The sequence below is a fragment of the Gavialis gangeticus genome, unplaced genomic scaffold (assembly GCF_001723915.1).
Source record: "Gavialis gangeticus isolate Ggan-Ray unplaced genomic scaffold, GavGan_comp1, whole genome shotgun sequence".
NCBI lineage: Eukaryota > Metazoa > Chordata > Crocodylia > Gavialidae > Gavialis > Gavialis gangeticus.
Genome location: NW_017728996.1, coordinates 17,512,694 through 17,535,988, shown reverse-complemented (window position 1 = coordinate 17,535,988; position 23,295 = coordinate 17,512,694). Strand labels below are relative to the sequence as shown.

General features: G+C 45.3%; 1 protein-coding gene across 2 annotated transcripts in view; it reads right to left on the bottom strand.

Moving 5' to 3' along the window:
• ACAN (aggrecan) overlaps positions 1–23,295 on the bottom strand; it is a 94,389-nt gene that overhangs the window by 40,605 nt on the left and 30,489 nt on the right. For both annotated transcript variants that reach the window (XM_019504064.1, XM_019504065.1), the window contains 8 exons: positions 9,933–10,009; positions 7,831–8,202; positions 6,638–6,812; positions 5,824–5,951; positions 4,930–5,223; positions 1,869–2,381; positions 1,165–1,339; positions 521–648 (listed from right to left, as the gene is read on the bottom strand). In XM_019504064.1, the coding sequence (XP_019359609.1) occupies positions 521–648; positions 1,165–1,339; positions 1,869–2,381; positions 4,930–5,223; positions 5,824–5,951; positions 6,638–6,812; positions 7,831–8,202; positions 9,933–10,002 (1,855 nt within the window). In that variant the 5' untranslated portion in view covers positions 10,003–10,009. The remainder of the gene's footprint in view (positions 1–520; positions 649–1,164; positions 1,340–1,868; positions 2,382–4,929; positions 5,224–5,823; positions 5,952–6,637; positions 6,813–7,830; positions 8,203–9,932; positions 10,010–23,295) is intronic.

The following is a 23,295-nucleotide window of genomic DNA, read 5'->3' as shown; positions in this document are numbered from 1 at the left end:
TGCTTGTCTGCAGCTTGAGGTACAGTTTTCCCCGAACTCCTGCACCTATCTCTTTGAAACTTGGCAGGCTTTGTGGCCTCAGCAGGGGCTAGCATGCCTGCAGTTTTGACACCACTGTGGCTTAACACGTACACGTGATATGAGTTTTACTTTTAAGATCTGAGGTGCAGTTTCCCCCAAACCCCTGTACCTATCTCCCTGAAACTTGGTAGGTTTCATGCCCTCATAAGGGGCTACCATTTCTGCAATTTTTATCCAAATAAGGCTAGAAATGACATCGTTATAGGCTATTTCAAGCTTCCCTGTTATAGCCTATGGGGAAATGTTGAAACAGCGTTGAAACAGCAAAACGGTTTTGATGAAATGAAACGGAAGTGGTTTTGAATCGAAATGAAATTTGAAATGAAATGCTGTTCTGTTGAAACGTTGAAACGGAACGGTGCTGTTTCGCACAGCCCTACTGCATACCCCCTCTCTGCCTTCTCCATCATAAATATTCAGAGGTACATGCAGAACATACCCTTCAGCCTGTCGATGTAACAGTACACGTCATACATCTCTGATGCTGGGCGCATGCCGTATGTCCGAACACCTGGGGAGCTGTCCTTGTCGCCTACACATCTGCTCCGTGGAGTCACAATGGGATATCTTTCAAAGGGAAAAGAAAGAGAGCTGCTCAGTGAGGATCCTGAATATCTCAGGATTCAAGGAGCATGCTCAAGGAAAAGGGAAGTAAATTCCCCACTAATTAATAACAGCAGCAGCAGGGACCTTTAGCATTTAGAGGTGCCAAAAGTCTTGAGTATAGTTTGGAAACATGGTGAGCACTCCACAAAAGAGGGAAATGCAACACATATGCCTGATGAAGGGTGTTTGTTCCTGAAAACTTGCAATTAAAGAATTTTTTTTGCAAAAACCTTGTTGGTCTAATAGAAGATATCACATCTACTATGAGTCCTGACACATATGGGGATGCATTCACAGTTCAAGAGCACATTATACTGCAGACTGAATTGTGTTTTCCTCTGTTTCAGGTAGCTGGATCCTGTTGTAAATGGAGCTAAAGGGCTCATTTGAGAGAACCCCTTCCCCAACCCAGAAGGCTCAGTCTCATTGCTGAATATTTTTTCAAGGGTATCTTCACTTGACATGACCTGATCTTACCTGACTGTCTGGTCCCGCAGCCAGCCAGCATCACATTGATCAAAGCCAGCCTCATAGGCTGCCTGCAGCTGTTCTGGAGTAGCAATGACAGCATTGTTATCCAGGCAGGCCTGTTGGGCTTGGATGAAATTGAGGGAATATCTGTTGGTGGCTGGTCGGTAATGAAATACAACACCTGGTGGGGAAAGCAAGATAGCAGTGAGACATGGACTCGGAGACCCTCTCCCACCCCAGATGCACATGCTGGAAGAACCTTCAAAACCAGCCTGGTAGGAGCAATGTCTGCTGAAACTATTAGATTGAAACACTATTTACTGGAATATGCTTTTAGTAAAGATGGGGATATCCCAGGGGTCTCCTGTTCTTCCTACAAAGCAGACAATTCAGTGGCTGAGGAGGGTTGCACACAGGATTTTGGAGCATGACAATGTGGTCTGAGCACCAAATGACTGGGGCTGTTCTATGGTAACGTGAGGTGCCCTTCAGTCTCCTCCTCACTACTCCTGTTTCATGCACAGAGGGGAGGACAGGGACACACAGTGCTATCTGGTGTTTGAGGCAAAGGAAAGGCTGGGCTGGGTATGCCCAGATCTGACCTCCTCCTTTCTAGGTGGGCAATACTCAGGTTTTGTCAGCTGAAGCAGCTGTGTGGCCAGCCTGCCAGGAAATGGATCTTGAGGTTTCTTGTTATCCCTGTGACTTACCAGTGGGAGAAATGGGCTGCTCAGGAATGAGTGCGATGTCAGGAGCGGCTGTCACCTGCACAATCTGTTCTTCCATTGTAAATGCTGAGGCAGACTCTAGTTCTGGGGGGGCAGTCACCCCCAAGGCCTCCTCCACCGAGCTCACCTCTGGTGCCTTGCTGGTGTAGAAAGTATCCAGTGCCCAGGTGGTGACCTCTTCAGGAATGGCCCACACTGGTGTGGCTTCCTCTTCAGTCACGTTCTCTGCCTCCGTGAAAGCTGTTTCAGCAGTGATGCCAGTGGCAAAAAGACCAGGTGTCACCGTGAAGCCTTCATACAGCTCTGAGGCAGTGGGTGTAATGTCAATTGGCCCCAGGGTTGCAATGCTGCCACGAGCTTCCTCCTCCGTGACATTGTGTGGGAGAGGTAGCTCTACTTCAGTTCGAGTGACAGTTTGGATGGTGAAGGCACTGCCCAATTCACCTGCTGTTTCATCGGTGAAATTCTCCGGGACCAAACCTTCAAAGTCCTCATCTATATCAAGAGACAATGTGTCCTTTATTGACCACTGTGAGGGACAGTCTACTAGAGTCAGGCTTAATGGAATACATTTGTTTCTGGATGCTGTCTCAAGAAAGGGGTCGGGAGTGCAGATGCTCTGACAGGAGATGGGTGATTGGATGGGTGTGGGGCTGTGGATCAAGGGGTGGGTGTAAGGGGAGAGGGAGAAGATGATGTGATAGCAGCAAGGGTACATGATGGAGTGGGTGTACAGATGTTATAAGGGGAGATGCTACTGTGATGAGAGATAGGCCATGTGAGCAGATGGCCTGTGGACCAACTGGCAGCTCTTCCATCTTGAAAACTGACTTGCACCTGGCACTGGCCTACCTGGCATTGGTTGGAATATACCTAGCAGCTGCACTTGTCTGGAGGGATAATCCTTGTTTTTTCAAAAGTAAAATACCAACCATTTCCCCACTGGGACCCTACAATCTCCCACAACCCAGAGCATTTTCACTGACGTAAAGGGTAAATCTCTGTTTCAGTTCCTTTGTGCTCTATAGCTCTCACATGGGTTAGGCTGGGGTAGACAACCCCCTGCATGCATGCCGGAGCGTGGCACTTGAAGGCGCTTTGCTTGATACGCATGCCTCAGGCCAACGGCAGGGAAGGGGCCAGGGCTGTGCTGCCACAACAAGGATCAGGCCTCTTGTGGCTCCCCCAGCATCTGCCCCAGGCATGCCAACATCTTACAACTCGAGATTGCTGGTGTTTTTGGCACTCGCCCCCAAAACCCTGCTAACCCTGCAATGGGCAGTCAGACCTCCCTTTCCATCCCCTTTGTGTACTCCTCCTAACCCTGAAACTCTGGGGTAGCCTGTGATTATTGTAGTCTGTAGTGACCTCTAGTGCCTGCAGCTGGGAATTTAAAATACAAAGCCCCAAACAGGAGGAAGAAAGCACGGACACTTCGGTAATGCTGCACAGAAAATGTGAGCCAGGGAGTGAAGGACAGAAAAAAACAATTAATACTACCATGAGACCTCTCACTCCTGGAGTCCCACTCAGGTCACTTCTCTCCTTGGTCCTTTCCTACATCTACATGCAGCCACTAGGTGAACAGGTCAAATGAAAGGACTCAAGTGTTTGCAGTATGACATGATGATGATGATGATGATGAGAATGGGGATGTGCTTGAGTCATGTTCCCCTCATTCCCTGCTTACACCCCAGAGCTAAAACTCCTGTTACCGGAGAGGTAAGGCCACACATCCAGGTCTACACTGAATGCCTGGAATAACTCATAGGAAAAACAGGGAAGGAAATGTCAAGTGTTCAAAATGAGGGATCCAGACACCAAACAGAGAACCCCCAGCAGTGCCTCTCTGAAGACATTTAGAGCGCCAGTGGACATCCCACAGAAGGACTCTGTCCAGAGACGTGAGATAACTAAGGTTAGGGTATAGATTCCCCAATCACAGAGTACCCCCTGTTGAGCTTCCTTTTCCTGGTTACATAAGTGGTTTCTTTGGCCAAGACCAGGGGGCAGTTGTTGAGGAGGTCCTGAGACTTCATGATGAAGATTCATACCCACAAGCAGTTAATTCAGCTTGTGGTTTAGGACCACTTTTGATTCCTCACTTAGGCAAAGCTCTCACATATCAACACCTGTGAGTAAGGATTTCAACCATCTTATTTCTATCCCATCCTGGCAGATGGTGACTTGGCCTCTCTTATTCACACCTTTGTCACCTCTTATCTGCTCTGCACATAGCCAGGAAGCCGTCAGCACTTAGAAGAAGCCAGAAAATACAGAACAAGCCTCCTCTGCAACACAGGCCATTTTAATCACCTTAGTGTACTCTTCTTCCTACACTGGCTTTCCATAGAAATTTAAATGATCTTAAAGTCTTGGGCCTTATCTTTAAGGTCCTTCATGTCCTGGTCCTAAGATGTATAAAAGATCTAAATCTTTGGTGCTGGGGAATTACTGTATGCTTCTCTGGCACAACGGAGCTCTCTATGCAGAACTAAAGCTTTTCTGTATTAGAGCAGAATTTCTAGGGGATCCATCTAAGTCTCTGAAGTAAATATCCCTTGGAAATAAGATCACCATAACCCACACACTTTCTGCTTCATTTGTAAGGCCTTGATCTTGCCTTGTCCAAAATAAATATCAACCTGTATTAAAAAAAAATCCATATGAAACAACACCCCTCTGCACATGCTTCTCTCTGTGGGAGAATATTAGTTACCTTGCTTAAAGCACAAGAAGGAGATGTTCAGATTTTTATTTAATTCATTGTTTTTCATAGATGAGACTATGGAATAGTCTTCCAAAGGAAACTAGAGAAGTCTCATCAGTTAAAATTGTAATGGACAAAACACCGGAGAACAGACTTTGCTAAGCAATCACATACTGGATGCATGGGACATAATGGGGGGGTTTATATTTCTAATTCACAGGTCTGTGATAATTCAGCTCTGGCTGGGAAGCACTGCCTCTGGCTCTTGGCATTTGCTGCTTACTAACACCAATGGATGCACTGTACTCAAGTCAGCGCACTCAGGGCACTCACCTGTGTAGCAGATGGCATCATAGCGAGTATGGGGGTGAGGGTACCCAGTCTGATTGACATACAGGTATACTGTCCGCACCCCCACCAGGTTCCCACCGCAGTTTGGACGTGCCTTGGAGATGGGGTACCTAACACTTTGGTCTGCCAGCCAGCCTGCACTGCACACATCCATGCCACCCTTCCAGGCCAGGTACAGCTCTCCTGTGGTGGCCAAACGGGCTCCAAGACTGTGGCATTTCTCTGCAGCTTCCTGGAAAGTAAACTTCTCTGAGGAAGTGGCATAGAAGACTTGACCTGCATTAATAACAATTCATGAAGTCAATGATTTGCTTTGAGGCTTAATTCTTCTATCACCCAATTCTCCCAACCCTTGTCTTTTGTTCTTGGAAGCTGGTCGTTGGGAGGAAAGATCAAAAGACCTGCCTATGTACGGCTTGCATAAGTGACAACTCTGGGGGTGACATACCTATCTACAAATGGCAAAAAGGTGGGGATGAATATTCAAAGGTGAAACAAGGGGACATACGTTATGGGAGGACAGTATGACACGGATCATTTTAGGTTTGATTTTCAGAATGCACTTCACCCCCATGGACCTCACTTGTAGGTGTGAGTGATCAGTACCTCTTCAAGTCAGGGCCACAATTAAGTCCGAGCAGTAAGACAGTGGGATAGCCTCCTAAAGTAGTCATGGGAGCCCCATTAACTTAGTTATTTAAAACCAGAGAGGATAGTGACTTGTCTTTGGGGAAAATCCAGTGTCAGCAGGGGCTCTTCCAGCCCCAATTTATCTCATTTCCAGCCCTTTTGGCTCTATTATTATCTGTCATAAGGATATGCAAGGTCTAGCCATCCTGTCCCTTTGTGGAATTATTAAGAGAAACCAAAGACCACCTTTCATTTCTTCTGCATAACAATAGACGTCATATGTTTCGTCAGTCTCCCGAACACCGTAGGTTCTCACGCCAGGAAACTCATCTTTGTCACCATAGCAACGCTCCCGAGGGAAATGGATAGGGTACCTGAGAGAGAAAGAGTGCACGGGAGATGCCCAGTGAGTAAATAGACATCACGGGGGGGTGGGATTTGGGGGGTGGAAGGCCATTGGGATGAGCTGAAACAGGTGGCAGAGAATCAGAACTAGACTCTAAAGATCTCTGTATGTGGGGTGTGTAGCACAGGCAGAGCAAAACCTGCCAGTTTTTCCTGGACAAGGGAAGAGGGAGAAGGAGGCCTAGTCTTTCCCGTACCTGAGCATGATAAGGTGACGGGGGAGGATCATCCAGCCATTCACCAAAGACACTAGTGCAGAGAGAGAAGCTAGTTTTCAGGCTTCCCTGGTGCCCTACTTGACGTGTTCAAGATGTAGCCATATCTGCTGAGCTTGGCACAGGAAGCAGTTTGCATGGACTGTAACCAAATCACCATTCTCAGCCTGGGAGGCATTCAGTCCTTAGGTCTTAAGCAATGATTGCCAAGCAAACCAGCAATGGAAGTAGTTTCCTGATGGGGATACTTAACCTCTGGGAAATGGATTGAGATCCACCAGCTCATGTCACACCAGGTGAATGGAGGATTATAAGCTTCTCTGGTTATAATTAACCAGGGACTGGGTTTAAACCAGTGACCTAGCTGTGGCAGTCCTTCTGGCTGAATATCCCTTTCCTTCCCCTTTCAGTGCTCTCCTTTGCCATCTTCAGCTAATTACCTGACAGTCTGATCAGCCAGCCAGCCGGCATCACACTGTTCAAACCCATCTTCATAGGCAGCCTGCAGCTGTTCCGGGGTTGCGATGACAGCACTATTCTGAAGACAGGCCTGCTTTGCCTTCTCAAAGTTCAAGGTGTACCTGGTGGAGATGGCTCTGTAATGGAACACGACTCCTGGAAAACACATTGGCCGGCACACACACACATGTGCACAGATCAGTCACTGAATGATCCACCCTTCCCCATCTTCCCTTTCAAAGGATTTAGCAAGCCAGCAAAGAGGCATTACATTTCATGTGGAACATAATGCATTGGCCATGCATCATTGTATTGCACAGGTGGCCCACTATTCCCTAAACATATTCCATTTTTCCTCACTTAGCATACCAGCACCCGTCAACCACTAGATATCTGGTGTGCTGGACATTGCACAAATATACAGGAAGGCCTGGAGCCTTCATATGTACTGCTATCATATTTAAGTCCTTTTTTCCCATAGATAGTGACCATTAAAAAAATTGGCTGTATGCATGCTCAGCCTGGCATAGGAAGGATTAGAATCAGAAAGACCAGGTCTGGAAGGGACTTCAGGATGGCAGTGAGTCAAACCCCCTGATCAAATCAGGGTCATCCCTGTCTAAACCACTCCAGGCAAGTGTTTGCCTAACCTGCAGAAAAGGATATAAAGGTTATCGTGGACTACTAGCTGAGTATGAGGCAACATACAGCTATCTGTATGTTTTTGGAAAAGAATTTATATGTTCTTTCAGAAAAGACCAATTGTCTCTACTTAGTACCATACCTCCTAGCAAGGTAGGTGAGACTAAAGGTCCTTACACTCTTGTTTCTTGCTGTACCTGTTCAGACCAGTATCTCATTTTGTCCAGCATTGATCCTGTCAGCTGCCCAGAGTAGTGGTCCAGCTAGTTCTGCCACACAGAATTACTTCATTCATCTATTTAGCCTGGTATTCCAGTTCCTGTCCACTTTAGGATAAACCACTAGTCCAGCCTGTTTCACTCCTGCTGAGCTGCTTGATGATGACTCATGCTGATCCTGATATAATTAAGACATAAGGACTTCCCAAAAGAGTCACACCTTTTGCAAACATATTGCGCCCTTCTCCTTTCTGCCTAATTAAATTAGCCTGTCAGCTCTATTTCCCAAATGCAGTATTGGAGCAGGGTCTCACCTTTCACTATGACCTCAATTGTGTCCTGTCTGTCCTCGATACCATGCATCACTCCACAGCGATAAATCCCACTGTCATTGGACCTTAATGCCTTGATTTCCAAGCTGGCATCAGTGGGGATGGCAGGATAATTGGGCATAGATATCATCTCCTTGTACTCAGTGTTGATTCGAACTTTCCCATCTGTGGCCACTAGCAAGACTACTTCCTTCCCGTCAGAGAGTCTGCTCCATTTGATTCTTGGGGTCAGAGGAGAGATGGTATCATAATCTATTGGGTCGCTGAAGTAGCAGGGGATAATCAGAGAGTTTCCCAGCACAACTTTCAGAGGAGACTGTTCAGGTATCTTCACTTCCAGTCCATCACCATTGTCTGCCAGCCCAAAGATTGTGAGAAGAAAATGGAAGATGAATTAATCATACCCATCAGCCATAACCACCAACACTTACAAAGTAGCCTCTATGTTATGAACTGCTCCCACAATTTTCCAGTATATGACTGTATAATCTAAGTCACTGTTTTGGAGTGACAGGCTGCAATAAGGTCATGTGATCTGAGGTAGACTGGCACTTCTGATGTAGCCCCCTTGTCACCACTTTCCCCTTCCCATGCAGCCCAAACCCCAAAGCCCCCTGCTACTGAAATACCACTGAATTGCCCTTCCATCAAAATAGCACCGATATCTGGGTTCGCGGACTGGATGAAATCACTTGGAAGACTGAATCCAGGCCTTAGGCGGTGGGTTGTCAACTCTTAGTCTGTGAAATAAAGCTTGAAGACTACAGTGGCCCTCAAGACTTGGTAGCTCTCAAAGGATTTTAGTTAGGGGTGTGCAAAACTTTGGCCTGTGATTTGATTTGGAGAAGATTCAGCCCGATTCAGAGGCCGAATCACCAAATCTGAATAGAATCAGGAGAAGGAAAAAAGACCACCAAATCGATTTGGAGCCTCTAAATTGATTTGGAAGAGATTCAGAAAAGATTTGGAGATTCGGAAGGCAGTCTTTCAGGGGAACTGAAACTGAGAAGGGGGAGAGCAGGGGGGGAAAGACTGACATCTGTAGCTGGCCAGTTACTGTGATCTTTCCCTAAGTCCCCTTCCAATCACAGTGCTCTTGGGGGGGGATGTAGAAACAGCACATAAATCTTTGTCTGCAGGCTTTCTGTGCCTTGTGTGAGCTGTTCCTGCCTGAGCAACAGCATCTGAAAGGTACTGGACTAGCTTTGCTTCCTACCTAGTCAGTTTTCTGCTACTTTCTGTTCTTGGAAAGGATTGGATATAGCTTACTAACTAGAATTCCTTTATTTATCCCTACCCAATCCATTTCTTTCAATTTATATTTGTTTTTGTTCCCCCCCCCACACTTCTTAAAAAGAAAGCTGTGTTTTCCCTGTCAGTGAAACCCCTGCACTATCTTCTTGAAACTGGTAGGCCTCATGCCCTCAGAAGGGGCTACCATGCCTGCTGTTTTCATCCAAACCTGCCTTAACACACACAACACCAGTTTAGCTTTCAGCCATTTGAGGTACAGTTTCCCAGAAACTCCTAAACCTATCTCCTTTAAACTTGGCACACATCATGCCCTCAGGAGGGGCTACCATCCCTGCAATTTTTATCCAAATTGGCCAAAGAATGACAAAGTGATAGGTATTTCAGTGATTCCCCATTATAGTCTATGGCTGAATCTCCAAATTTCTCCGAATCAGCCCCGAATCTTCTGAAAATGAATTGATTTGGGATGGTGATCCGAATCTGCAAATAGAATCACTATCCTATGCATTGGCTGAAACTGAATCCCAATCAAATATTCCTTATTTGCACAGGCCTAATTTTAGTACACTATCCAACTGATGTTGTATTGAGGATTTAGGCACTTGAGCTGTAGCTATCTTTTACTCTCCTGAGTGCAGTGGCAGCAACATGGTGAGGAAGTGCAGTGGCCAAAGAGAATGCCACTGTCACTTATGGGGGAAATGAATAAACTCATAGGTAAGCTTGTTAAACAAAAGGTGTTGTTTTTTGTGAGGGACAAAGTTTGCAACATGCTGGCTTGCTAGATACCACATGCAGCACCGAGCAGTGGTCTCACTCCCTGTACATACCTGAAAGCTCCACAGAGAAGGCTGCAGTGATGACTCGCAAATACACAAACACTAATAGCAAAGTGGTCATAGTTTACCTGCAAGAAACAACACATAGAGACAGGATTTATTACTGTGAGGTGATCATAACAGAATGGGACCCTTCAGAAGGAACAAATGTCATAGCTTAGGGCAGCTAGGAGCATCCAGCATACTTTTTTTACACTTTTACCCTGAAACTAGAGTGAGAGAGTATTTATTGGACAAGATGTTGCCCTGAAAAGAGCTGGAGATGCCCATCTTATTCCAATAACTCAGCCACTTAAAATAGGAACCCTGGTTATATACATTACTATTACTATACTGGCTTCACATGCTCTCTTTCTCTTGTGATCTGATTATTGCAGCTGGGTTGAAAAACAATTTGATCATCGAGCTTTATAGGTGTTGTATATCTACCCCAGAAATGCACATTGTGTCCATCAAACCCTACGTTTCAGCCCAGAAAACCAAGAATGAAAGCACCACACCACCAGTATCTTCCATCTAACAAGCCAGCTTGAAAACATTGGCCAGTGCCTTGGATGGACTTGGTACAACTTAGGTTATTCTGGAGGATGTCTGTCCCTTTTCAAAGGTTGCAACATAACTGCTTATATCACATTTACATATTTACTAGTCCTGTGTGAGTAGGCAGCTATTCGATTCAGCTTTGGATCTGGCTGCTTCAGATGCCAATGATCCAATCCAGAGCTCTGGACCAGGTTCCCGCTTCGATCCGGCCGAAGTGGCTTCGAAGCTTCAGAGCTGCCTCGGAGCTCTGGCCATAGGGTATAATGGGGAATCAATGAAATAGCTATAACTTTGTTGCTTTTTGTCTGATATGGATGAAACTTGCAGAACTGGTAGTTTCTGCTGAGTGCATGAAGTCTGCCAAGTTTCAAGAATATCGGTGCACGGGTTTGGGAGGGACTGTACCCCAAATTCTTGAAAGCAAAACTCATGTCACATGTATATGTTAAGCCACGGGGGTGAAAACTGCTGGGGTGGTAATTCCTGCTGAGGCCACAAAGCCTGCCAAGTTTCAAGAAGATCGGCACAGGGGTTTGGGGGAAACTTCACCTCAAGCTGCTGACAGGCAAAATCCGTGACATAGATGACCCTGTGTGTGTTAAGGTGCAGCAGGATGAAAACTGCAGGGGTGGTGGCCCCTGATCAGGCCACAAAGCCTGCCAAGTTTCAAGGAGAAAAGTGCAGGGGTTTGGGGGGAACTGCATCTCAAGCTTCAGACAAGCAAAATTCATGACATGGGTGACACTGTGTGTGTTAAGTTGCAGCAGGATGAGAGCTGCAGGGATGGTAGCCCCTGCTGTGGCCATGAAGCCTGCCAGCCATCAAGGAGATTGGTGCAGTGGGGTTCTGGGGCCCTGCACCCCTCGCTGCTCAAAGGAAAAACTCATGATATGGGTGCTTGGGCAACTGACTGTCTCTGTTTTGGGGCAGTTGACTGTCTGTAGTGATTATTTCCTCTCCTTAGTCTGTAGTTTTGTAGGTTGTCTTGTGAATAATTTCCTCTCCTTAGTTGGTGGTTTTGTAGGTGAACACCTACAAAACAACAGACTAAAGAGAGGAAATAATCAATATAGACAATCAACTTCCCCAAGACAGACACAGTCAGTTGCCCAAGCACCCATGTCACGAATTTTGCCTTTCAGCAGCTAGGGGTGCAGGACCCCAAAACCCCCCTGCACCTATCTCCTTGACAGCTGGCAGGCTTCATGGCTGCAGCAGGGGCTACCAGCCCTGCGCCTTAACGCACACAGTGTCACCCATGTCATAAGTTTTGCTTGTCTGAAGGTTGAGGTGCAGTTCCCCCCAAACCCCTGCACTGATCTTCTTGAAACTTGGCAGGCTTTGTGGCCTGATCAGAGGCCACCACCTCTTCAGTTTTCACCCCCCTGTGGTGTAACATGTACACATGACATGAGTTTTGCTTTCAAGAATTTGGGGTACAATTCCTCCAGAACCCCTACACTGATCTTCTTGAACCTTGGCAGGCTTCATGCTCTCAGTAGAAGCTACCATTTCTGCAAGTTTCATCCATATCAGACAAAAAGCAACAAAGTTATAGATATTTCATTGATTCCCATTATGCCCTATGGCTGGATCTCCAAGGCGGCTCCAAAGATTTTCCGAAGTAGTTCGGAAGCTCTGAACCACTTCAGAAAGCCTAAAGAAGCCAGTGCTTCAATCTGGACATGCTGCTTCGGACACCGAAGCGTCCGAAGCTTCTCCACATCCGAAGCATGGTCTGAACCCTTGCACAGCCCTAATATTTACCACTGTAAGTGGAAGCTCTACTGAAAAGACTACATTCTCTCTATATATATCCCAGAGGAATTCAAAACTTCAGACTAGTTCAAGGAAATGAAGCAAAGTCTTTTATCTAGGTTAAATAGAAGGAACAAGGGCAACATTGGACCCCTGCTAAACCAGACGGGGCAACTGCCAACTGACACCCAGGAAAAAGCGAATTTGCTAAATGGGTACTTTGCGTCAGTTTTTCATCAGCCCCATGGGACAGCCCTCTCCACTATGGGTCAGGGAGGCCCGGGCCAGGGAGATTCCTTGCCCTCCATTGAAGCTGACCTTGTGAAGCAGGTTAACCCTAGGGTCCTTCGGTCCCTTTTTCCCCACCCTGTCTCTGCCACTAACAGCAGAATCACATCCTGCACCCTCCCACTCAAATGAGCTTTCAAACCAATCACTAGTGAAGGCTGGATACCTTCAAGTCAGCCATCCCTGATCGGTTACACCCACGGGTACTCAGAGAGCTGGCAAGCATCATAGCTCAGCCCCTGGCATGGATTTTTGAGAGTTCTTGGCGCTCTGGTGAAGTGCCTTAAAATTGGAAGAGGACCAATGTCATGCCTATCTTCAAAAAAGGGAGGAAAGTAGATCCGTCAAACTACAGGCCCATAAGCCTGACCTCTATCCTGGGGAAGGTCTTGGAAAAGGTTATCAAGGAGACTAGCTGAAGGCAATATCCTGAGGGATACCCAGCATGGATTTGTTGTGGGTAGGTCTTTCTTGACCAGTCTCATTTCCTTTTATGACCAGGTGACTTATCACCTGGACAAGGGGGAAGAGATTGACGGTGTATACCTCAACTTCAGAAAAGCCTTTGATCTGGTATCTCACAATCACCTTTTGGCTAAACTGGCTAACTGCGGCCTTGATGTCACCACGATCTGCTAGCTGGGGAACTGGCTCCGCGGTAGGACCCAAAGTGTGGTGGTCGATGGGAGTCAATCGTCTTGGTGCGCTGTGACCAGTGGGGTCCCCCAAGGCTCTGTCCTAGAGCCTATACCGTTTAACATCTTCATCAATGATGTGGACATTGATGTCAGAGGCGGACTGGCCAAGTTCGTCGACGACACCAAACTCTGGGGTAAAGCATCCACACCTGAGGACAGGAGGGTGATCCAGGCAGATCTGGATGAGAACCTGATGGTGTTCAACACAGAAAAATGCAAGGTTCTCCACCTTGGAAGGAAAAACCTGCAGCATGCTTATAGGCTTGGTAGTGGTATGCTGGTTAGCACTACAGATGAAAGGGACTTGGGGGTCATAGTTGGCTACAAGATGAACATGACCCTGCAATGTGATGCTGTGGCCAGTAAAGTGAGGAAAACACTGGCTTGCATCCACAGATGCTTCTCAAGCAAATCCTGGGATGTCATTCTCCCCTTGTACTCAGCCTTGGTGAAGCCGCAGCTGGAGTACTGCTTCCAGTTTTGGGCTCCGCAATTCAAAAAGGATGTGGAGAAGCTTGAGAGGGTGCAGAGGAGAGCCATGCACATGATCAGAGGTCAGGAAAACAGACCTTACAATGACAGGCTGAGAGCCATGGGGCTCTTTAGCTTGGAAAAGCGCAGGCTCAGGGGTGATCTGATGGCCACCTATAAGTTTATCAGGGGTGACCACCAGGATCTGGGGGAACGACTATTCACCAGAGCCCCCCAAAGGATGACAAGATTGAATGGTCACAAACTCCACCGTGACCAATTCAGGCTGGACATAAGAAAGAACTTCTTCACTGTCTGAGCCCCCAAGGTTTGGAACAGACTGCCACCTGAGGCGGTTCAAGCACCCACTTTGAATGCCTTCAAAACACATATGGATGCTTATCTTGCTGGGATCCTATGATCCCTGCTGACTTCCTGCCCCTGGGGCAGGGGCCTGGACTCGATGATCCTCCGGGTTCTCTTCCAGCCCTAATGTCTATGAAATCTATGAAACAAATTATGGAAAGAGAATGGAACAGCTCAGAAACGAATGTGGGCAAGGCAACCAAGGTGGTCTTGTGAATAATGCCATTAGGTTTTAAATAACCACAAGTGGTCAGGACAATTTAAGATTCATTCAAAAGACAGATCCTCTATCAACACAGCATTCATCAACACCAGAGACTGCAGCATTGATTCAGTAGTGACTCATAAGGAAGAACCCCGCCTACTGAATCACTTAGGTTTTCCTTGGAGGTCCCTTATCCAAATAACAGCTGTTTGTCCCCCCAGCTCTAGAGATACCTCAGCTGGTCTTGGTATGGCTGAAGTCAACAGAAAGCATTATGAAGGCCAGCGTACACAGCTATTGGCTTGGTAGTGAAGTCCATTAAATATCCTACTTGAAAGCATAGTAGAGAAGACCATAGCTTTGGAAAGCTCTTCCAAAGTCAGGACGTTAGCTTTTCAGTTCTGCAGAACTGAGTTTAAATCCTACTTGATCCATATTAGAAACTGTGTTTGTAAGTCTTAAACTGGTTGCTAGTGAACTGTTATTTATGGGAACTGAATGTTAAACAATTTGGCATTTTCTAGACTGAGGCTCAGAGCTGCATTAGGAATGGATACTGCAGGTCAAGACTGGGATGCATTGGCAGAGAAACCTGTGCATTCAAGTTTGTAATCATAAAGTTGCTACAGGGAAGCTATGTGTGTTTTGTCCAGGTTTAAAACAGTAGGGAGCCTTGAGAACAGTCAGCAGAAGTGTGTATGTGGCTGGGACTGGAACAACAGTGGGTGCTGCAGGTGAGGAGTGAAATATATGTAAGTCATATATTAGAAACAAAAGAAATCCTAGAAAATATGTAGGCCCATACCTAGCTAAGTATGTTAATAATGGTGCAGAAAAGGCAGAAGCGTTCAATATTCCATGTGGATCTATTACATGTGGAGGAGAAAGTCATTTCCTATTCATTAGAAAGCAAGGAGAATATTAAAATCTGTGGGCTAGTGATACACATTTTTAAATAGCAAGGCCAGATAGTTTGCTTGAGGAGTCCTTAAAGAGCTGGCAAAGTAGACCTCTGGCCTGCAGATGCTCATTTAAAATAAAATCTTGGAATACTGCAGAAACGTCAGAAGACTGGTAGAGTGCTAATGTACTGATATTCAGAACGAACAAGCCGGATGATATGAGTAACCTGACATCATCCCAAGTGAAAAAGTTCTGATGCAGACTTTAAGCAATACAGAATGAATAGTAGCAACAATCAATGTCAGTCGACATAGGTTTATAAAGATAGTGCAGCCAGACAAACCTGATTGCATCCTTTGAGATCAGGAGTTTGCTTGCTGAAGGTAAATGTGTAGCTGTAACACTCTCATACACTGTTTGACTTAGAGCCATGCAACACTGTGATTTCAAAATGAGTACTACACAATCTCCACAAAGCACATGTTAAATGGATTAGGATAGGCTAACTGGCCAGTCTCAGAAAGCATTCATCACACGTGTTTTTACTGGCATCCCACAGGCAGTGGCATTAGGCCAATGCTATTCAGTATTTTTATCCAGGATCTGGAAACAGATATAAAACCACTGCAGATAAAATTTGAAGATGACACAACTGAGGACACAACATTTGGAGGAATGGTACATACTCATCAGGACAGGGCAGTCATACAGACCGATGTGCAACACAGTGTGTTTAAATACAGCCACACACAGAGTTTTTGTGTCTAGGGCCAGGCCATGTGATGGCAGGAGGCGTATCCTGAGAGAAGCAACTCAAAACCTATAAATAGGGGAGTAGTGAGCAGGAGTAGGAGAGTGATTTTAGGTCTCCCTGTGTCATCGGTAAGACCAAAGTAGAATGATATGTCCAGTTTTGGTGTCCAGATTTTAAAACAAGGTGTTGAAAAACTGGAAAGGATGCAGAAAAGAGCCATAAAATATGATTCTAGATCTAGAGAAAATGCCTTACAGTGGGAGACTTGAAAAGCTTAACCTGATTATCTCATCAGGAGATGGGGAAGTAACTTGGTTACAATGAATAAATACCTGCGGAGAATTTAAGTTAGCAGAGAAAGGCACAATATAAATCAGTGGCTAGAGGCAGACATAGTCAAACTGGAAATAAGGTACATGTTTTTAACACCATGGGTGATTAACCACTGGAACAAACTATCAAGGTGTATCTTCTATCTCTTCATGTCTTCAAACAAATCCCAAATACTATTTTGGAAGATGCCTAAGATGAACACAAGTCACTGAGCCCATTGCAAAGTAAATTGGTGAAATTTAAGGGTCTCTGATATGCAGGAGGTCAGGCTAAATGATTAATGGTCTCTTCTGACCTTACAATCTATGAATATGAATGTATTAAAGTGTCAATCTCTCCTCTTGTATTATGCATTATGCCTAGTTGTAGGCAGTACAGAAATCATTTTTTTATGAATAATTACTTCACACACATTTTTAACTGTCTTATAAAAGCCATTTTGTAGAATGAAAAAACACACCCAAAATAAGACTGCCATATCTCAATCCACAGAGAATATGTATCTCAAGGCACTTTTCATATGGTGATACAGTTGTGCAGGAGAAAGTTAACCAGCTGAAGACTAGGCTTAATATATGAACCTACATAATGGTGAAACCTCTCTTTCTGGCTGTGGACAGATGTACCTTTAAGCCATTTTAAAAAGAGCTGGGCAGGGGGGGAATTGCCAGCTGTTTTAACTGTTACATCTGTCTGCTCCTTTGCCAGTACAAGTGAGCTATACTGTTCTGGCTTTGTGAATGAAATGAGCCTAACATTAGAGCAGTTTAGCTCTACTTATAGGAGTATAGGGGCAGACAGATATAATGGTTATATTGAACAGTTTATAACAGAACAATTTAATACTCATGTAACTGTTATGCTTGCCCAGTCTATACCCAGAGTTATAAGCCCATCATGTCTAAGTTTTAAAACCAGTACAAACTGCTCTTTATTTATTTGTGCTGTTGTCTTGCTGTGATAGGCACTGCAGGGACATGAATGTATACACAGTCCCTGTGCCTACCTATGGACTTTAAAGCACTGGGTGAAAGCTCTGGCTCAATCTCTGCAATGTAATGTTAACTTGTTAGATGGAAGACATCCAACGGGATTGCATGGCTCAGTTGATTCTTTATTTAATAGCAATCCTGTGCCCAGCAGGTCACTGGCTTTTTTATGGCCCAGATCATCAGTAATTGAACTGGTGTCACCTAATAATCTGCTGTATATGAAATGAAATATAGGGGAGGCTGTGTGTTTTTCAGTTCAATATCTACTAAGATAGGCACCCACATCATGCAAAAAATGCAGGTATAATATGTTCCCATAGATCTCTCTCTCAAAGAAATAGAGAGGCCAAGACTTGAATGAGCCACGGCATCTGAATTCCCTTGCCTTCATTGGGCAGGTGTGAGGAGGTCCGCCCAGGGCACATCGCTGGGATTATTTTAAGGCAAACTTGTACTGTCAGCACATCTGTTGTATCCTGTTCTAGCTACATATAAGATGTCACTTCTCCAAGCTCATCCACCCTGACACCTTTCAGTCACATCAACATCTGGCCTAAGCCAAAGTAAAATAAAGAACCTGGCTTTGATTTTTCATGTCAAGCAAATGAGACAGGCACCCTTTTGTCTATTTTTGCAATGGGGGCTGGACTGCTTTTTCCTTTCAAGAGCAGAATGATAGAAAGCTCTGAGGATTCAAAAAGAATCATTAAATACACTAGGATCTGGCTGTCTAAAAAAGGCTTCCAGGATCTTTACTTATTCTAGGCTGGTGTTGTTACTGAACACTACCAAGTTACTCCTGTGTTTGTTGCTTACGAAGAAAGCAAAGGGGGGGGGGGGGGTAGCTTCGTTTCTAGCACTGATTAAAATTCAGAGACCAAAGTGACTCTGGAGGATGGAACCCCCCTTTATTCCCATTTCATCTTTGTACTGGTCTTTCAAATGGGGGTGTGTTTCATCACACAGCAAGAACAGGGAAGGCAGGAACATTTTCCAAATTGAAAGTTTAGTCATGGAAAAGCTACACCCTTCTCAAAGACAGCGAATTCATTCTGCCAGTTGTGGCTTAATCAAAATAGGATAATGGTGTATGGATGCCTTTCTGCCAGCTTCAGAGTCCCAGCTCCTTGCCAGTACAAAACTCAGCCAAGTGCCTGTTTTTCACGGTCCTGATTGTGACGTTCTCCATTCCTTGTTACTTTAATTACTCTGGGAAGGTCTTCTCCAGCAGTTTGTACAAAGCTCTGCTTTGTGGCATCCCCTTGCTTAGAAGGCCTCTGTTAATTTTCCACTCTTAACAGCGATCATTTTATAACATCATTTTATTTTTACTGGATTTTAATTATTCTTTTTTGTTTCTGGAGGGATGGCAGGGTACAAGTCACTCAATAGTGGGTGAGCCTTTCTGTTTCAGGAGACATGCATGTAGCAGAATAAGTGATGAGCCTTTATCTTCAAAGACTCGAGTTCAGTCCAGCAGAGGACAGACCCAGAGTGATGCATGGTTATTACGGCTGGGGTGCATACTGGAGTGGAAGGGCTCTCAGGGGAAGGGTGGCACTTGGCCAGCAATAATCATGTGCCAGTTTGGGGTGTGACGGCAGCATGAAGTCTGGAGGAAATGTCCCATCCCCAGAACCTCACGGAGATGCCTCTACTGGCCCCCGCTGCATTTCAGAGGCAGCAGCCAAGTTTTGTGGGTTCTGTCTATGAGGTGATGAATTGGATAAGAAGTGAGAACAGAGGTGGGAAAAGGAAAAGGATTCCCATTTGCCCTTGACCTGAGTTGCCTGCCTTTTTTGGACTATGCAATGCTCCCACTTATCAGTTTGATTTTTGAGGCTTTACATGAAAAGAACAGTGAAAAACGGACCTTAAATGAAAGCTAGAAACCCCATTCACGGGCCCGAAGGCAGTTCTCACTATCCTCCCACCTATCAGCATTCTTAACCTCTCTACCTACATAAATAATATAAGAAGGTGGTAGGTTTTAAATTGATTACATTTAATAGTGTAATTAGGATTAGGGTCACTGCCTGTTCTAGGTACAGAAAGCTGTGGCCAGTGAGTTAGTGGGAAGAGTTAGAATGCCAGTTAAGGCTTGTATAGTCAGGAAGGGCCCTCCAGATGTTCGCTTGCAAGGTGCAATGAAATCTGATGTGCAAGCCACACAATCGTGCCTCTCGCCACGCCACACATCAGAGCTCATCATACCTTATTGCCAATGTTGGGGAGCCTGGGATCACTGCCTGGGGTCCCTCTGCACCAGCAAGTAGCAAGCTCCTGTGGCTGAGAGCCCCCCCAGCTGGTAGGGAACCCAGCTGCAGGGACGCATGGTGCACCCCTGCAGCTGGAAATCCAGCTCAGATGCAAGCTCCCAGCCGCAGGAGCACCCCTGGCCCCATGTTCAATTAATAACTATAGAGTTATTGCACATTTTTTATTCCTCCTTTTAGCACTTCATTAATTGATTGCAACATGACAGGATTTTTCATATCCTTGCTCAGTGAGGAAAATGTTTCCTGAGGCTTACACTGTCACAAATACCAAGCTAGGATAGTATGATGCATCTCTGTAGAGGTCATGTGATAGAAGCACAGCTCCCAATCCTAAGGTGACTTTCATAAAAAACTTTGTGCTTAATGAGACAACAGGGCTGCTGGACCTGCGGGAATGGAGTGAGCAGGACAGATTTTTTCTGGATTTTCTGAGGATGAGGAAGGGTAGACAAGAGATGCTATACAGGGTAATGGCTCCCCACATGGTGTCTTAGGCAAGAAAAATAAACTAACCAGTCTAGATGAGCACATATTAAACTGAACTGTCACCCAAAAGTCCAGCCATCATACCTCTCCTAATCAGTCACTGAGACGGGAATAAGGTTTGGTTAGCATTTTACGCTGGATTTCTTTATGCAGCTGCATTCTGCAGATCAGTGAGTTCTGGTAATCTGGTGATTCAGAAAAGAAAAAAGATCATCCTGAGTGTCCCAGACAGACAGAACGTGAATACTGGATAGCTCATGAGATCCACGCTCTAGAGAGAGACTGTCATGTTCACTTAAGTTTCTTGTGTCTTCCTTTTATGCCCGATTATTTCAGGATGCATTTTTGCAACCTCTGATTTATGATTGTGTCTCAGGGTCTGCATCAAACTGCCCATATCATAAAGGTGTTTTTGTCCAGGAGAATGTTCTCTTTAACACTTAGATATTAAGAGGCAGCTATATAAGAAATCAGATGAGTGATATCTGCTTAGCCTTGGACTTTTTTCCCCTCAAAGGTTTCATTTCTCTCCCTTTCTTACCCTTTTGTGGGAGGCATCTCAGTTTTGACAGGACAGTGACCAGTGATCTCCTTAGTCACCGAACTTTATTTCAGCTATTTTCAGGACTTAACAATGAATGCAAAGCTTTGGAGGAAGATTTAAGCTGAATTAAGAAAATATGTCTCCTTCTAACTACACGGGGGCTTGGTCCCTTGTACATCGGGGGTGCCCAGGTTCTGCCAATCTTCACAGCCAGCAGCAACATTTTTTTTCCAGTAAGAATAAGACACATTCCCTTGTCACCTCAGTGAACAAATCCCCCATTGTCCCCACAGGCTATGAGCCCTTCTGCAGGACTGAGAGCTTTTCTGTTCAAATCTCAACCTAGTCCAGGAAATGGGAGGGGAGGAGGAATTTAAAAAAAAAAAAAGAGAGAGAAACCAATTTTATTTCTTTTCTTTTCTTTTTTTTTTTTAAAATAAGGCAAGCTTTGGAATAGAAATACAGTAATAAATATGCTCCTGTGACTTTTCATGTTTTCTCAGCTGTAAAGAAAATAGGAGAAATATTCCATTCTGTCTGGCTTCCAAACCGTTCTGAGAGTAAGCCCTTTATACAGCAGGCTGCTTGGATGCTGCTCCTGCCCGGTCTGGTTTTGACATGATTCCTGGGACAATAAAGTCCTTTTTCGAATAAGAATGAAACGTGGCAGTGGTTACGCTGATACTGTGTCATCGAAGTGCGTTGCCTAGAGCTTGACGGGGCTTGCCTCCCACCCTCCCAGGCTCAGAAGCTCTTGCCTCATTGGCTTTCAGCACGAGACGGCAAATTGGAGGCACAGAGAGAGACTTTACTGTGGCATGGGTAGTAAGAAAGAGAGCAGTTGTTCAGGACTCGGGAAAGTGACAGGCTTCCCCACACACCTCGGCTTGCTCCTGTCCTTAAACTCCCCCTGCTCTTGCAGCTATGAACTTCAGACACAGCCCCACTGATGCCCCGCACCGGCAGGAACATGCACCTCGAGACAAGAAAACACAGCGGAGAAATTCTCTCCCTGGGCTTCTCTACAGCCAGCGGAGCCGAAATAACTATTCCAGTTACAAGTCACATCCTTAGTTACTTCAGTCTGAGTCTTTCCACAGGCACATTTATTCCAGTATAAAAGCCCCATTCCAATATCTTATAATTGCCAGCCTAACTAATTTAGTATAAAGGTACTCCTTGACCAAAATAACCTTTAAACCAAAATATCTGAAGGTGTGAATTATTATAACTACTACAGTTGCTTCAGTCCCAATTATTAGGCAGGCAAGCTGTCGCTTTCTAAGTAAGAGGCCCCAAAAGAGATTTTGGTAACAAACTGAAATAACTGTAGAGATGCAAACCCAGACGTTTTGCCTACTGCATGTTTCCTACTGAGCGCATGGTGCCCTATAAATCACTCTTTCCTGGTACGTACCACATTGTGATCCAGCTTCTCTGATTTGACACCCTTTTTATATCAGAGTTACTCCATTGACTTAGATAGAATTATTCCAGAATCACTCTGGCATGACTGAGATCAAAGGCAGGTTAACCCTAGGGTCCTTCGGTCCCTTTTTCCCCACCCTGCCTTTGCCACTAACAGCAGAATCACATCCCGCACCCTCCCACTCAAATGAGCTTTCAAACCAATCACTAGTGAAGGCAGCAGAAGAAAGCAGGATACCCTACCACCTCCAGTGGAGCATTTCTGCCACTCGGGAACAAAGAAATTACATCACATACATGAAAATAAGCAGGCAACAAGTAGCATCCTTCACATGAGACGTGTCATCAGTGCTGACTGACTCCTGCGTTGCCATGGTGTTTTATTCTGACATTTCTTTAGACCAGTGGTCTCCAAACTTTTTTGATTGCGCACCCCTATCAGTAAAAAAATTTTGAGCATGCACCCCCAATATATGTGTATTTATTTGTTTAGAAATTATATACATGTACTACTCGCGTACCGTACGTGACACGTGACTGTTTGACATACGGACAGAGTGAGGGCGCCAGTGTCAATCCATATATTAAATATTAGTAAAGCTTAATTTCTGTCTTATTTTTTTAGATACAAAATAAATATAAATAGAAGTTCTAATATTTTCTTCCTGCACCCCAGTGGATTGTCTTGCGCACCCCTTGGGGTGTGCACACCCCACTTCGGAGACCACTGCTTTAGACCATTAGACAAATGAATGCTTAAGGCAGTATCCCTCCCTGACCTTCCCTACAGTGTCTGCAACACATACATTCGCGGCACATAGAAGGTAAATGAAGGAAACCTCTCTTTCACTGCACATTTTCACCAAAGGTGCTCAAACCTGGCGTTGTTCTCAGTCTGAAAGACCTTGTGTTGCCTGTGGGGTTGCCTGGTGTCTGTTAACACCACTATCACACAGTGCTATTTTCTCTAAGTTAGAGGAAGTGTCCTTATTCATCTAATACTGGTTGGGATGGGGTACTGTCTCCAGCTAGCTGAGTCCAGGTCCTCTCTACCTTATGTTTATCCAGCATCCATGGACTCCAGATATACAAATGTCAGGCTGCCTTGCTTATCTCTAGCATTGCTTGTCTCTAGCATGTGGCTTTTCATAGATTTCATAGACATTAGGGCTGGAAGGGACCCCGGAGGATCATCAAGTCCAGGCACCTGCCCCAGGGGCAGGAGGTCAGCAGGGATCATAGGATCCCAGCAAGATAAGCATCCAAATGTGTTTTGAAGGCATTCAAAGTGGGTGCTTGAACCGCC